This window comes from Dama dama, chromosome 24 (assembly GCF_033118175.1).
Source record: "Dama dama isolate Ldn47 chromosome 24, ASM3311817v1, whole genome shotgun sequence".
NCBI classification, from domain to species: domain Eukaryota; kingdom Metazoa; phylum Chordata; class Mammalia; order Artiodactyla; family Cervidae; genus Dama; species Dama dama.
In genome coordinates this window covers 13,357,014-13,373,285 of record NC_083704.1, presented here as the reverse complement: position 1 = coordinate 13,373,285, position 16,272 = coordinate 13,357,014, and the positions used below count along the sequence as shown (strand labels likewise).

The 16,272-nt window shown below is 40.8% G+C and overlaps 1 protein-coding gene across 2 annotated transcripts in view; it reads right to left on the bottom strand.

Moving 5' to 3' along the window:
• The window catches only part of FBXL2 (F-box and leucine rich repeat protein 2), a 79,616-nt gene extending 66,026 nt beyond the window's left edge, over positions 1 to 13,590 (bottom strand). Inside the window, exon 1 of one of the 2 annotated variants that reach the window (XM_061127692.1) lies at positions 13,532 to 13,590. In XM_061127692.1, coding sequence (XP_060983675.1) covers positions 13,532 to 13,534 — 3 coding nt within the window. In that variant the 5' untranslated portion in view covers positions 13,535 to 13,590. The remainder of the gene's footprint in view (positions 1 to 13,531) is intronic. The other variant, XM_061127693.1, reaches the window with a different exon arrangement.
• Between the last annotated feature and the right edge of the window lie 2,682 nt (positions 13,591 to 16,272).

The window sequence follows — 16,272 nt, the reverse complement described above, 5'->3', positions numbered from 1 at the left end:
AGACTACAACATACAGAAAAATGGATCAGCAAGCTGGAAGACAGTAGTGGAAATCATGGCCACTGAACAGAAAATTTTTTTAAAATGAGGACAGTTTAAGAGACCTCTGGAACAATATCAAGAACACTAATATTCACATTATAGGGGTCCCAAAAGGAGAAGAGAAATTTAAAAGAAAAAAAAAAAAAAGGATTGAACATATCTGTAGAAATAATAGCTGAAAACTTCTGTAAACTGGGAAAGGAAACACTTACCCAAGTTCAGGAAGGGCAGAGAGTTCCATACAGGATAAACCCAAAGAGGAACACACCAAGACACATTGTAATTAAAATGACAAAAATTTAAAGAGAGAATCTTAAAAGCACCAAGGGTAAAGCAGGGGCACTCCCACCATAAGGTTATCACCTGATTTTTCATCAGAAACTCTGCCGGCCAGAAGAATGATATATTTTAAATGATGAAATTGAAGAACCTACAACCAAGAATACCCAGCAAGGCTCTCCTTCAGATTTGATAGAAAGATCAAAAGTTTCATCAACAAGCTCAAGAGTTCAGCACCACCAAACGAGATTTATATCAAATATTAAAGGAACTACTCTGGGTGAAAAAAGAAAGGCCCCAATTGGAAACATGAAAACTACAAAATGAAAAAGGTCATTGGTAAAGGCACACATACAGTAAAGGTAGGAAATCAACTGTGCACAAAGTGAGAAGGAAGGTTGAAAAATAAAACCAGTAAAATCATCTACATCAAAACCCCTTAAGTAGTTAAGGGGTACACAAAACAATTAAATGAAAGGTATGATATAAAAAGCAGTAATCATGAGGGTTTTTATTTATTTTTTTTTTAATTTTTTTATTAGTTGGAGGCTAATTACTTCACAATCATGAGGGTTTTTAAAAACGCATTTGAAATTAAGAGATCAGCAGCTTAAAATAATCACATATATAAAGACTGCTATATTAAAAAAAAACTCACAATAACCACAAACCAAAAAACCTAATACACACACACGCATACATGCACAAGGAAAAAGGGACCGCTGGTGGTCCAGTGGTTAAGAATCCATCTTGCAATGCAGGGGACACAAGTCTGAACCCTGCTCAGGGAACTAAGATCCCACATGCTTGCAGGGCAACCAAGCCCACGTGCCACAACTACTGAGCCTGTGCACTCGGAGTCCGTGTGCCCCAAACTGAGAGCCTGCACGCCATAGCTACTGAGCCTGTGCACCACAACCAGAAAGCCCGTGCACTGCAACAAGACTCCATGTGATGCAAAGAAGATCCTGCACGCCGCAACTAAGACCCAGTGCAGCCAAATAAATATTTTTTAAAGAAAAAATCTGAACATAACACTAAAGATAATCACCAAATAACAAGAACAAAAGAAAAAGATAAAACAAGCCCCAAACAATTAACAAAATGGCAGTAAGAACATATGCATCAATAATTACCTTAACTGCAACAGACTATATGTTCCAATCAAAAGACAGAGGGCTGAATGGATACAAAAACAAAACCCTTATTTATGCTGCCTACAAGAGACTCACTTCAGATCTAAAGACACACAAAGACTGAAACTGAGGGGATAGAAAAGATATTCCATGCAAATAGAAATCAAAACAAAGCTGCAGTCAGCTCAGTTCAGTCGCTCAGTTGCGTCCGACTCCTTGCGACCCCATGAATCGCAGCACGCCAGGCCTCCCTGTCCATCACCAACTCCCAGAGTTTACCCAAATTCATGTCCATCGAGTTGGTCCAGAGGAGCTATCCCACGTCCGAGGTCAGGGGCGGCGGCCAAGAGGAGCTACCCCATGTCCGAGGTCAGGGGCAACGGCCGAGAGGAACTACCCCACGTCCAAGGTGCAGGAGGGCTGAGAGGAGCTACTCCACGTTCAAGGTCAGGAGGGGCGACCTCATCCAAGGTAAGGAGCAGCAGCTGCGCTTTTCTGGAGCAGCCGTGAAGAGACACCCCACGTCCAAGGTAAGAGAAAGCTGGAGTAGCAATACTTATACGGGGCAAAATAAACTTCCTCAAAATAGAGACTGTTACAAAGACAAAGAAGGATACTACATAATGATCAAGGAATCAATCCAAGAACAAAATAGTGGTTCAGCTGGTAAAGAATCCGCCTGCAATGTGGGAGATCTGGGTTCGATCCCTGGGTTAGGAAGATCCCCTGGAGACGGGAAAGGCTACCCACTCCAGTATTCTGGCCTGGAGAATTCCATGGACTATACAGTCCAACTATACAAAGAGTCGGACACGACTGAGCAACTTTCACGTCAAACTTCACAAATATATATGTGCTCCTTGCCAACATAGGAGCACCTTTATACATAAGGCAAATATTAGCAGACAAAAACAAAGAAATCAACAGTAACATCATAATAGTGGGGAACTTTAACACCCCATGTATATCAATGATCATCCAGAGAGAAAATCAATAAGGAAACACTGGCCTGAAATGACATATTAGACATGACAGACTTAACTGATATATACAGAGCATTCCACCCAAAAGCAGCAGAATACACAATCTTTCAAGTGCACATGTAACATTCTCCAGGATAGATCACATGTTAAGGCCATAAAACAAGCCTCAGTAAATTTAAGAAAACTGAGATAACATCAAGTATCTTTTCCAACCACAATGCTATGAGACTGGAAATCAACTACAAGGAATAAAAAAACACAAACACATGGAGGTTAAACAACATGCTACAAAACAACCAATGGATCATTAAAGAAAACAAAGAGAAAATCAAGAATATCTAGAGACAAATGAAAATAAAAACACAAAGATCCAAAACCTATGGGATGCAGCAAAAGCAGTTCAAAGAGAGAAATGTAAAGTAACCTAAGTTTACCTTAGGAAACAAGAAAAATCTCAGGCAACCTAACCTTACACCTAAAGGAACTAGAAGACAAAGAATAAATAAAATCCAAAGTTAGTAGAAGGAAAGAAATCATGAAGATCACAGTGGAAACAAATGAAACAGACTTTAAAAAATCAGAAAAGATCAACATAACTAAAATCTGGTTCTTTACAAATGTAAACAAAATTGATAAACCTTTAGCCAAATTCATCAAGAAAAAAAATCAATAAATCAGAAATGAAAAGGCAGTTACAAATGACACCACAGAAGTACAAAAGATCATAAGAGGCTAATACAACAACTATATGCCAATAAAATGAAAGACCTGGAAGAAATGGACAAATTCTTATAAATGTACAATCTCCCAAGACTGAACAGGAAGAAACAAAATATGAATAGACAAGTTACCAGTAATGAAACTGAATCAGTAATATAGAAATTATCAACAAGCACAAGTCCAGACCAGGGAGTTCCCAGTGGTCTAGTGGTTAGGTCTGTGCTTTCACTGCCAAGGCCTAGGTTCAATCCTGTGTTAGACAGCTAAGTTCCCCCAAGCCACACGGTGCAGCAGGGTGCTATGGAGTCCAGGACTAGATGGCTTCATAGGTGTTTCTAACAAAACGTTTAGGGAAAAGTTTACTAACACCTAGCCTTAAAAAATTCTCTCTCTCTCTCTCACACACACACACACACACACAACATGCAGAGGAAGAACAATTACAAACTCATTCTATGAGCCACTCATCACCCTGATACTAGAACAAAAGATAGGAAAAAAAGAAACTCACAGGCCAATATCACTGATGAACATAAATGCAAAAATCTTCAACACAACATCAGCAAACTGATTCCAACAACACACTAAAAGAATCATAAACCATAATCAAGTGGGATTTATCCCACGGATGTTAAGGATTTTTCAATATCTGAAAAATCAGTGTAATACACATTAACAAGCTGAAGAATAAAAATCATATGATTATCACAATAGTCACAGAAAAAGTTTTTGACAAAATTCAACATTAATTTATGATCAAAATTCCCCAGAAATTGGGCATAGAGGGAACATACATCAACATAATGAAGGCCACATAAGACAAATCCACAGTAAACATCATACTCAATGGTGAAAAGCTGAAAACACTTTAAGATGAGAAACAAAACAAAGATGCCCACTCTCAATACTTTTATTCAACAGAGTATTGGAAGTCCTAGCCACAGCAAGCAGACAAAAAAAGAAATATATCCAAAATGGTAAGGAAGAAATAAAATCATCACTGTTTGCAGATTACATGATACTATATGTAGAAAATCCGAAAGGTGCCACCAGAAAACAACTAAAGCTTATCAATGAATCTGGTAAATCTGCAGAATACAAATCAACATACAGAAATCTGTTGCATTTCTATGCACTAACAACAAACTATAAAAGAAGTTAAGCAAACAATCACCTTTACCATCTCATAAAAAAAAATTAGGTAACTATGAATAAACCTAAGGAGGTAAAAGAGCCGTACTTGGAAAGTCAATAAAAGACTACAAAAATACAAGAAGAAACTGAAGACAACACAGGGATGAAAAAAAATGTATTTTATACAGGAAGAATCAGTATTGGTAAAGTGACCATACTATACAAGACAATCTACAGATTGAATGCAATCCCTATCAAAATATATCAGGGAATTTTTCATAGAACTGCAACAAATCATCTCAGAACTTGTATGGAAACATAAACACACAAACAGCCAAAACTACTTTGGGAAAAACAGAACTGGAGGATTCACGCTCCCTGACCTCTGACTATACCACAAAGCTATCAATACAATCATCAAAACAGTATAGCACTGGCAGAAAAACACACACAGATCCATGGAACAGAAAAGAAATCCAGAAATAAACCCACACACTTATGGGTCAATTAATCTACAAGAAAGGAAGAATACACCATGGGAAAAAAGAGAGTCTCTTCAATAAATGGTGCTGAAAAAAACTGAACAGCCACCTGCAAGAGAAGGAAAGTGGACCCCTGTCCTACACCATACACAAAAATTAACTTAGAATGGATGATAAGCTTCGAATGTAAGATTTTAAAAAAAACTCCTAGAAAAAAAATAAAACTCCTAGGGGAAAAAAAGGCAGTAAACTCCTTGACATAAGTTATGCAGATGATTTTGGACTTGACACCAAAAGATAAGGCCATGGAAGCAAAAAATACATCAGACCACATCAAACTAAAATGCTTCTGTGCAGCAAAGAAAACCACCAACAAACTACAAATACAACCTATGAATGACTCTGCAAAACATATATAATAAGTTACTATTCAACAAGAAGTGTAATGAACAAATGGGCACAGGATCTATACAGATATCTTTCCAAAGACATACGTATGGCCAACAAGTACATGAAAAGGCCCACAACATCATTAATCGTCAGGGAAATATTGATAAAAATCAAGATGAGATACCACCTGATACCTATCAGAATGGATATCATTAAAGAGACAACAAATAACCAGCAGTGAGAATGTGGGGGGAAGGGAACCCTAATGCACAGTTGGTGGGAATCTAAATTGATGCCGTCACTGTGGAAAACAGTATGGAGTTTCCCAAAAAAATTAAAAGTAGAGCTGCCCTATGATCCAAGAATTCCACTTTTAGGTATTTTTCTGAAGAAAACAAAAACAATAATTTGAAGAGATAGGGGCTCCTATGTTCATTGAAGCATTATGTACAAAAGTCAAGATATGTAAATAGGTTGCCTATTGATAAACGATAAATTGATAAGGAAAATATGATAGATATATACAATGGAATATTCTTCAGCCATTTAAAAAAAGGAAACTTTGAGACTTGCAACAACACGGAAGGATTTTGAGGGCACTATGCCAATTGAAATGTCACACAGTGAAAGACAAATACTTTGAAAGATAAATGATCTGCCTTATATGTGTAATCTTTTTTAAAAAACAAACTCACGGATAACAGATTTATGGTTCCAGAGATGGGGAATGGGAGGGTGGACAAAATGGCCAAAGACAGTCAAAAGGCACAAATTTCCAGTTACAAAAGGAATAAACCCTGAGCATGTAACATACAGCATGGTAACTATAGTTAATAATACTGTTTGGCATATCTGAAAGTGCTAGGAGAGTAGATCTTAAAGATTCTCATCGTAAGACAAAAATTGTATAACTATGTATGGTGACAGATGTTAACTAGACCTGTTACGGTGATCATTTTGCAATATATACAAATTTCAAATCATTACGTTGTACAATTTTAATGTTATTACGTCAATTATACCTGAATTTTTTTTAAAGTATAGTCATTTACCTCCATAAAGAAAAGTTCCTCCTTCAATTAGGCTGCTTAGAGTGAAGGTAGCGGGCACTGAATCCTTTTAATTTCTAGTCGATCTGGGTTTCAATTTTGTTATAGCACTAGATAGATTCAGTTCACGATCGGCTTCAAATTTTTTTTAGGGTGCAATCAGAAATGCACCTTCAGGAGAAGTTGGGATCTGCGCACCGGTAAACTTCACAGATCTCTTTGAGCTTTACAACCCAGGTGCTAGCTTTCTGAAAGCTGAGAGCACTGTCTCTGTTTCACACTCTGGCTCCGCTGTGGCACCCTCTGCTGTCCATGCCTTCTGGGGATCTCCCTGTCTGCCATCTGAAAGCCTGTGGCCTCCCTGATTGAAAACCTGGATAGCCACAGAGGGACACTTCTCAGCTCGCCGCCGCGCCCTCCGCCTTACACTTGGGGAAAGCCCCTAGTGCCTCAGGGAGATTTCTGCTGATTCTCCCACGGACCTTGGCCTTCAGCAGGTATCGGCCACCACAGGAAGGTGCTGCCCTCTCTTCCCTTGGCCCTGGCGCCCAGCGCATGTCTGCACCCGGTGCTCCGTGAAGACCCAGGGAAGAGAGGTAGGGGCAGCCGTGCTCTGTGGCTGGCGCTCCTCAGGACTCCAACGGGCACTCCAGCCCACAAGCAGTCAGGAAAAGTCCACCCATTTCTCCAAGAGCTGTCTAGAGCACTCTTCTTCCTCCTGCTGACCCCTCCACAGATGAAAACATCTATGTGTCTCCTTTTTTCTGGGAAGGACACGTTACATCCTGAATTTTAACTCATTTAGATTTCTTTGTGACCTCAGCTCTCTAGAGAGTTTTTAGAGAACCACAATCTTCTAGCTTCTCAACCTTTTCCCATCATTAGGGTAGAAACAGCAATGTCTAGTTTTTGCAACGTTCAACATCCTAACAGTGAAAGTCTAATAGAAGAAAGACTTGGAGCAGATAAATGACTTACCCAAGGTTTAGAACTAAAAAAAAAGAAAAACTACAATATGAACTTGTATCTCCTGACTCCAGGTCTAGGATTCTTTGTACTGGAGAATAGGAAGTAAAGGCTATTTAACTCTGTGGCAGGCAATCGACCTCTCAGCATTTCTAGTCTGTAAAATGAAAGGATTGTACTAAAAAAAACCTCAAAAAGTCTCTTCCAAATCTAATACTCCAAGATTCAATTCAGTTTGCGTTTAAAAAATACCCCACTGTTCCGGAAAACATAACTGTGTGTCTCTAGATGTCTTTCACTTTAGATGTTTAATAAGGATCACAAATTTATCAAGTCCAAAACCAACTCCTTTCTTCATCCCTTGCTAAATTTACACCTCCCATAGTCTTCATCTCAGCAAATGACAATGTGTTACTATTGCTCAGACTCAAATCACTGACCCATTCTTCATTTGCTTTTCTATGGCACAGCCAGCCCTATGGATGACGGAACCAAACAACGCCTTCTCTGGTTTCCTTTGTTCTTGTCCCTTCTCCCCTCACTCCTACCTCACGACTAGTTTCCACACAGCAGACAGAATGGTCCTTTTATGAAATGAAAAGTCACACTCTGCCATTCTTCTTAAACGCTGTCAATCATTTCCTCTTCCCTCAAATGGAAAGGCAGACTCCTTGAAACGGCTTGTATGTCTTATGCAATCCGGTCTCCCTGACTGACTTGGCCTTCCCTCTTGCCAAGCTCATCTTCCTTCACTCCAGGTTGTTTTCCTTGCTGTTCCTCCAACACAGCAGACAGTGCTTTGGGACCTCTGCATTAGTATTCCTTCCTGAAATGGTCTTTCTCCTAGGCATTCACATGACACATCCTCTGCTCAAATGTCACCTTATCAGAGACACCTTCCCTTCCACCAACACAGAGTAAGTTCCGGGATTTCCCTGGTCGACCAGAAGCTAGGACTCCGAGTTCCCAATGCAGGGGGCCCAGGTGTGATCCCTGGTCAGGGAACTAGATCTCACAGGCTACAAATAAGAGTTAGCTTGTCCCAGCTAAAGAGCCTGCGTGCCACAACTAAGACCCAGCATGGCCAAATAATTTTTTTTTTTTTAAGCAAGTCCTCCCTCCTCTCATCCACTCACCCATCCTCAAAACTTCCTCTTATTCAGCTTTTTCTCCAAAGCCCTTCTTACCACCTTATCTATATGCTTATTATCTGTCCTCCCACCACTAGAATGTAAACTCCATGAGGCCAGAGCCTTTCCTGTTTCATTCACTGTTGTATACCCACTGCTTAGAACAGACTGGCACATACTGAGATACACAAATATTTGTTGGACAGAAAACCATGGGACAGAAAATGTAATGGAAAGACACAATTACAGGGGCAGCACTGAGAACTGGAAAAGCTGCATGCCAGGTAGCAGGCACAGTCTTTAGTTTGGGAAGAAGCCACAGTGCAATGCTTAAAATGCCACACTTTAGAGACAGACTGAGTTCAAATCCTGGCTGTCACTCACCAACTATGTGACCTTGGGCAAGCTGTCTAAACAACTGGGCCTATTAAGTGCGTACAATGATGTCAATCTCACAGGGATGTTAGAAGGGTTAAGTGAGACAAATGTGAAGTGATAAATGTGAAGCCTAAAAATGAACACAGTGGAAGGGCTCTATGAAAGGGAGTTATTGTTACAATTACTAAAAATTATGTACCCCTTCACCCTAGTGCAGCCAAAAAGAAGACCAGTTTTGTCCAGAGTAGGAAAATTAATAAGAGAGAAACTTGTTGTCATGATCTATTAACAAAGATCTCATTATATAAACTCTCTTAACTACACCATGTGATGGCAAAAGAGACCAAAACTGTTGGTAAAATAAAATATAGTTTATTCTGCTTCTCAACACCTCTGAGAAGTCCTAACCACAGGCAAAGACAGAAAGACCAACATTGGGAGAAATCCAAATGAAATCAATTAAAATAGGAAAATTCTATGGTACAATGCTGTTTTGTATTTCCAAAAAGTAAATCTGCCTTACAAGCTAAAGTGGAAAGCAGTTAACAAAAACTTGATGACAACAGGTAATCCATCATATATTTTGATCCATATGAATTAAAGTTTAAAGCTTCTTGATGTCTTTTTGTAACAATTTTAGAATATACAACTAAAATAAATGAAAACTATGCTGGGAGAGCTTGAAGGCAGGAGGAGAAGGGGATAACAGAGGATGAGAAGGTTGGATGACATTACCAACTCAATGGACACGAGTCTGAGCAAGCTCCGGGAATTGGTGATAGACAGGGTAGCCTGGCGTGCTGCAGTCCATGGGGTTGCAAAGAGTTGGACATGACTGAGTGACTGAACTGAATGGATTATTAGGAAAAAACCTTAGAAAATAAAATTTTACTTTTAAAAATAGCCTCATCCTTTAAGTCTAATGGCTTTATGTTTAAAAGCTGGTCTTATAACAATGTTTTCTTAGGTCAGTCTCCCAAAACAATAGAAATAAAAACACAACAAATTGAGACCTAATCAAACTCACAAGCTTTTGCACAGCAAAGAAACCATAAGCAAAATGAAAAGACAACCTATGGAACGAGACAATATTTGCAAATGTTGCAACCAACAAGGGCTTAATCTCCCAAACATACAAACAGCTGACACAGCTCAACAAAAACACCAACAACCCAACTGAAAACTGGGCAGAAGACCTTCACAGACATTTCTCAAAAAAGACATACAGATGGCCAACAGACACATGAAAAGATGCTCAATACTGTTCATTATAAATGCAAACCAAAAATACAACAAGGTATCAACTCACACAGGTGAGAATGGCCATTATCAAAAAATCTACAAATAACAAATGCTGAAGAAGGTGTGGAGAAAAGGAAAGCCTCCCACACTGTTGGAGAAAATTTAAGTTGATGCAGCCACGATGGAAAACAGTATGGATTTCTCCTCAGAAAACTAAAAAGAGAATTACCATATCATCCAAAAATCCCACTTCCTGGGCATATACCCGGATAAAACTGTAATTCAAAAGATACATGCACCGCTATGCTCACAGCAGTAGCCAAGACACAGAAACCCCCTAAATATCCATTTACAGATCAATGGATAAAGAAGGGGTGGTGCATATATACAATGGACTACCACCCGGTCATAGCAAAGAATGAAATGATGCCATTTCAGCAACATGGACAGACCTAGTGCTTATCATATTAAGCGACATCAACCAGACAGAGAAAGAGAAACACCATATGATATCACTTACATGTGGAACCTAAAACACGACACAAATGAATCTATGTGGGAAACAGAAATGGACGCATGGATGTGAGAGAACAGACTTGTGGATGCCACAGGGAGGGGGCTGAGGGAGGGCTGGGGTTAGCAGATGTACGCTTATATATACAGAATGGATAAACAACAAGGTCCTACAGTATAGCACAGGCAACGATATTCAGTCTCCTGGGATCAACCATAATGAAAAAGAATATTTAAAAAAACAGTGTACGTGTGTGTACAACTGAGTCACACTGGTGTAGAGCAGAGACTGGCACAACATTGTCAATCAACTATACTTCAATTAAAATTTAAAAAAGCCGGTCTTTGTGAGTCACAGAAGGCAGGTGCCAACCCCTGAACACAAGCTGAAACGACAGGGGAAACTTTAAAGGCTACTACAGCCCTGAGTATGAACCCTCATCCAATCATCTGTCATCACCGACTCCTCTTCATTTCATTTGCGTGAAAGAGAAGAAAAGGCAGAGGAGAGAAGACTAGGCATGCCTACTCTGTTCAAGAGCATGCAGCCGAGTGCCAAGAACAAAAGACAAATATTCATAAGTGCGCAAAACATTAAAATCCAAATAAGAGAGAAAACTCATCTCCTAACAGAAAAACAGCATCTATTTGGCGGGAACGTATAACAATACACCATACATTATAGCATAATCCAGCGTTTACATAAGCAGGCTCTGAGACAAGATGCCTGGTTTTGAAATCTGACTGGGTGACTGGGGCAAGTTACTTTACCTCTCTGTGCCTCATTTCCTCACCTCTAAAATGTGGAAACAGTGTTTTCCACGTAAGGTTGTTGTGACGGTTACTTAAGACACAGAGTGCTTATAAAAATGTCACACGCATAAAATGTACACAGTAAATGTCAGCTGTCATTTATCATTTAAAGGCAATAGAAACAAGTGCCTTAATTGAATTCTTTTTTCTTTTTTTTTTCTGCACAGCATGTGGATCTTAGGGCTTTCCTGGTGGCTTAGCAATAAAGAATCTGCCTGCCAATGCCAGAGAAATGGGTTCAATCCCTGTGTCGGTAAGATCCCCTGGAGAAGGAAATGGCAACCCACTCCAGTATTCTTGCCTGGAAAATCCCAAGGATAGAGGGGCATGGTGGGCTACAGTCCATGGGGCCAAAACTAAGCAACTAAACAACTTCTTAGTTCCTCGACCAGAAATCAAACCCACACCTCCTGCACTGGAAGCCAAGGAGTCTTAACCACTAGACTGCTAGGGAAGTCCCTGAAGAAAAATTCACGTGCAAAGTCATAAATATCAAATGCTAAAGCTGTATGTTTAGATTCAAGTGTTTAAGGAAGGGTAATGTTGTATCTGGAATACATTTGGGGGATTATAGAAGCAGCCTCCTTATCCTCCCTCTGCACTAACCACTCACTCCCCTTTTACCCTGGAGCCTAGGCATCAGGTTACCACTCACTTAAATTCCTCCCATGAATTAAATTCTTAATGCTTAAAGACAAAAACCAAAGCATTTCTAAGTTTAGCAAAGCAACCAGTAGTACACAAGTACAGTAAGATGCTTTTAGAGTACATAAAACTCTAAAATTTACAACAGTGAGTCAAGGTGGACTGCGGGTCAGGATGGAACAGGTGGATGAAAGAGAAGGAAAATGGACAACAGGAGGAATATGAGCCTTCAGAGAGAAAGCTGTGAAACTGTAACTCCTGAATGTTCTTTCCCCTTGCTAGAATTGTAAGGGCATTTCTCACAGATTACATGTAAAAAGTAGGATGCTGCAACATTTACAACACTTAGATTTTTATAAATTCATTTCCTGAAACTCTGCTGGCTCCATTAATTTTCACTTAGAGCAACTCAGAATTTAAAAGAAACATGCAGGGACTAAAGGCACTGCTGTTATTTGTTGGTGATGGGGTATTTTTTTCCTGCTATCAACAGGTCACACAGTTGGCAGTTGTTTTTCCACGGTCAATGAGATACATATCATCCACGTTCTCTTAGGAGCTTAGCTACTAAGACAAGACAGAGCCAGCCAAGATGCCAAAGGGCAGCGTCTCTCTCCAGAAGGCTTACCGGCACTTGGGGAGCACTGGTCACTCTCAATTTATTAGCTCTTCCTCTAACCCCTGCAGGTAAGCAGCAAATCTAGGTAACACAACTAACAGTTACAAAAACTGTTTCTCAGCACTAAGCGCTTTCCTATCACCCACACCCACCCTCTCGCAAGTATTTTATACCAAAGGTGTGTCCCCAAGCAGAAAATCCAGCTCTGCTCTTCTTTCACACCCTTTGGAGGCTTCTGGAGAAGTCACACCTTCGACTGGCAATTCCCTAAATCCTGCCTATTCAAGCCAATACCTGAGCCTAGTTCTTCCGGTTAGGTCTTAAAAAACGAGCTTAATGGGGACCAGGTGGGATGCCCACTCAGTCTCAAGTTTATTAAATAAAGGTAATGATTTAAAGGGTTTACCACGCACTAATTAGGAATTAAATCCCTGAGTGAGGGTGCTGCACTCAGGAAAAAACGCCACCTTAATGCCCCATTTTTAAAAAGGAGTGAGGAATCTCCAAAATTACAAATTCGAATTTCCACATGCTATAGAAACCTGTCAGAATGATGAATTTCAAAGAAACACCTATTTGTACATAATTGCATAGAAAAGAGACAGGAAGCACGTAGACTGCAATAAAGTGTTAATATGACTATACATGCTAGATGATATTCATACATATCCTTTTTTTCCCCCCTAACCACACCCTCTCCGAGTGGCTTATCAGGCTCGCTCGGGCGAAACAGCATTACGCTGTCCGGCGGCCGGCCGGGTCTGGGTCCCCGCAGTGACCCGGGCCCTCTCGGCAGAACGCCGCCCCCGGGCAGCGGGCGGGCGTCCCGCCTGCCCCAGGGTTCCCCCTCCTGCGGGCCCGCCCAGCCCTGCCCTGCCCGGCAGCCCCGCAGGCCGCGGCCCGGCCTTTCGGCGACCCCGGCGCCGCCCGCCCAGACCAGCGGACGGTCGCGCGGAGACAGCTCGGGAGGGGAAGGGCCTGGTGGCCGGGCAGCGAGGGCCCCAACTCACCATGGCCGAAGAGCCGCAAGCGCGCCCACAGCCCAGAGTCACAAGGCGCCGGCAACGCCCGTTGTCCTGGTGACGACAGCTGGGCGCCCCGCCCCGTCCCCTAGGTGGGCTCGGAGGCGGCCATTGGCTGCCGGTGAGCACGTGACGACGAGGGGCGGGGCGTTTGGACCGCCCCTCCGTGCCCCCACGCCTCGGTCTTGGGCGGGGGCCTGATTGCCTTTGCTCCTTTGCCTATGGTACCTCAACACCCTCATCACCTTGGTATCCCTCATCTTACAGATAAACCAGCCTCAGACTGCTGGGAAAGACTTTTATGAATTTATCCTATTTAAGTAACACATTAACACAGGTAACACATTATTACTGGAGACACTTTAAACAATAACGAATTAAGAAGAATAAAACCACGCCAAATCCCAACACCTGGCGTAACCACTAATTTTTCTAGTCTATCTGCTTTCAAGCCTATCTGCATTCCAACAAAATGTATATTATTATAATACGCTGTATTCTTGGAAATGGAAGCAAGCCCCATGCACTTTTATAATCTATACTTTTTCAATTAAAAATTATCATTGCATGCTAATTCATGTCATAACATTTGTGGTACATTAATTTACTAAATCGTTCTGCAACTTGTTGGATGCTTTTAATATGGTTGAAAGGAACTTTACTAACCCATTAAGTCTATGACGAGACATACACTACAGCTGATTTGACATCTCCCCTTGAATGTCTAATAGACATCCTACGCTTAATACAGTCCCAGTAAGACTTTTGATCCAAGTTTCTTACTTTCCCTAAACAAATGGACAACTATAGTCATCAACAATCAAAACCAAAAAGCCCTGTGAAGGAGAAGACAATCTGTAGAGATGGAAAGAAGATAACTAGTTGTTTACAGCTGGGGGAGGAGGGGTGGAAGTAAGAGATAATACTGAAGGGTACCAGATTTCTTTTTGTACCATTATATCTACTACTGTGGGCAAGAATCACTTAGAAGAAATGGAGTGGCCATAATAGTCAGCAAAAGAATCCAAAACGCAGTACTTGGATGTATTCGCAAAAACAACAGAATGATTTCTGTTTATTTCCAAGGCAAACCATCCACTATCACAGTAATCCAAGTCTTTGCCCCAACCAGTAATGCTGAAGAAGCTGAAGTTGAACAGTTCTATGCAGACCTACAAGACCTCCTAGAACTAACACCTAAAAAAGATGTCCTTTTCATTATAGGGGACTGGAATGCAAAAGTAGGAAGTCAAGAAATACCTGGAGTAACAGGCAAATTTGGCCTTGGAGTACAGAATGAAGCAGGGCAAAGGCTAACAGGGTTTTGTCAAGAGAATGCACAGGTCATAGCAAACAGCCTCTTCCAACAACACAAGAGAAGACTCTACACATGGACATCACCAGATGGTCAATACTGAAATCAGATTGATTATATTCTTTGCAACCAAAGATGGAGAAGCTCTATACAGTCAGCAAAAACAAGACTGGGAGCTGACTGTGGCTCAGATCATGACCTCCTTACTGTCAAATTCAAACTGAAATTGAAGAAAGTAGGGAAAACCATTAGATCATTCAGGTATGACCTAAATCAAATCCCTTATGACTATACAGTGGCAGTGAGAAATAGATTCAAGGGATTAGATCTGATAGAGTGCTTGAAGAACTATGGATGGAGGTTTGTAACATTGTACAGGAGGCAGGGATCAAGACCATCCCCAAGAAAAATAAATGCAAAAAGGCAAAATAGTTGTCTAAGGAGGGCTTACAAAGACCTGTGAAAAGAAGAAAAGCAACAGGCAAAGGAGAAAAGGAAAGATATATTTATTTGAATGCAGAGTTTTAAAGAATATCAAGGAGAGATAAGAAAGCCTTCCTCAGTGATCAATGCAAAGAAATAGAGGAAAACAATAGACTGGGAAAGACTAGCGATCTCTTCAAGAAAACTAGAGATACCAAGGGAACGTTTCATGCAAAGATGGGCACAGTAAAGGACAGAAATGATATGGACCTAACAGAAGCAGAAGATATTAAGAAGAGGTGGCAAGAATACATAGAAGAACAATACAAAAAGATCTTCACGACCCAGATAATCACGATGGTGTGATCTCTCACCTAGAGCCAGACATCCTGGAATGCGAAGTCAAGTGGGCTTTAGCAAGAATCACTATGAACAAAGCTAGTGGAGGTGATGGAATTCCAATTGAGCTGTTTCAAATCCTAAAAGATGATGCTGTGAAAGTGTTGCACTCAATATGCCAGCAAATTTGGAAAACTCAGCAGTGGCCACAGGACTGGAAAAGGTCAGTTTGCATTCCAATCCCTAAGAAAGGCAATGCCAAAGAATGCTCAAACTACTGCACAATTGCACTCATCTCACATGCTAGTAAAGTAACGCTCAAAATTCTCCAAGCCAGGTTTCATCAGTGCGTGAACCGTGAACTTCCAGATGTTCAATCTGGATTTAGAAAAGGCAGAGGAACCAGAGATCAGTTACCAACATCTGTTGGATCACTGAAAAAGTGAGAGAGCTCCAGGAAAATATCTACTTCTGTTTTATTGACTATGCCAAAGTCTTTGACTATGTGGATCACAACAAACTGTGGAAAATTCTTAAAGAGACGGAATACCAGACCACCTGACCTGCCTCTTGAGAAATCTGTATGCAGGTCAGGAAGCAACAGTTAGAACTGGACATGGAACAACAGACTGGTTCCAAAAGGAAAAAGAGT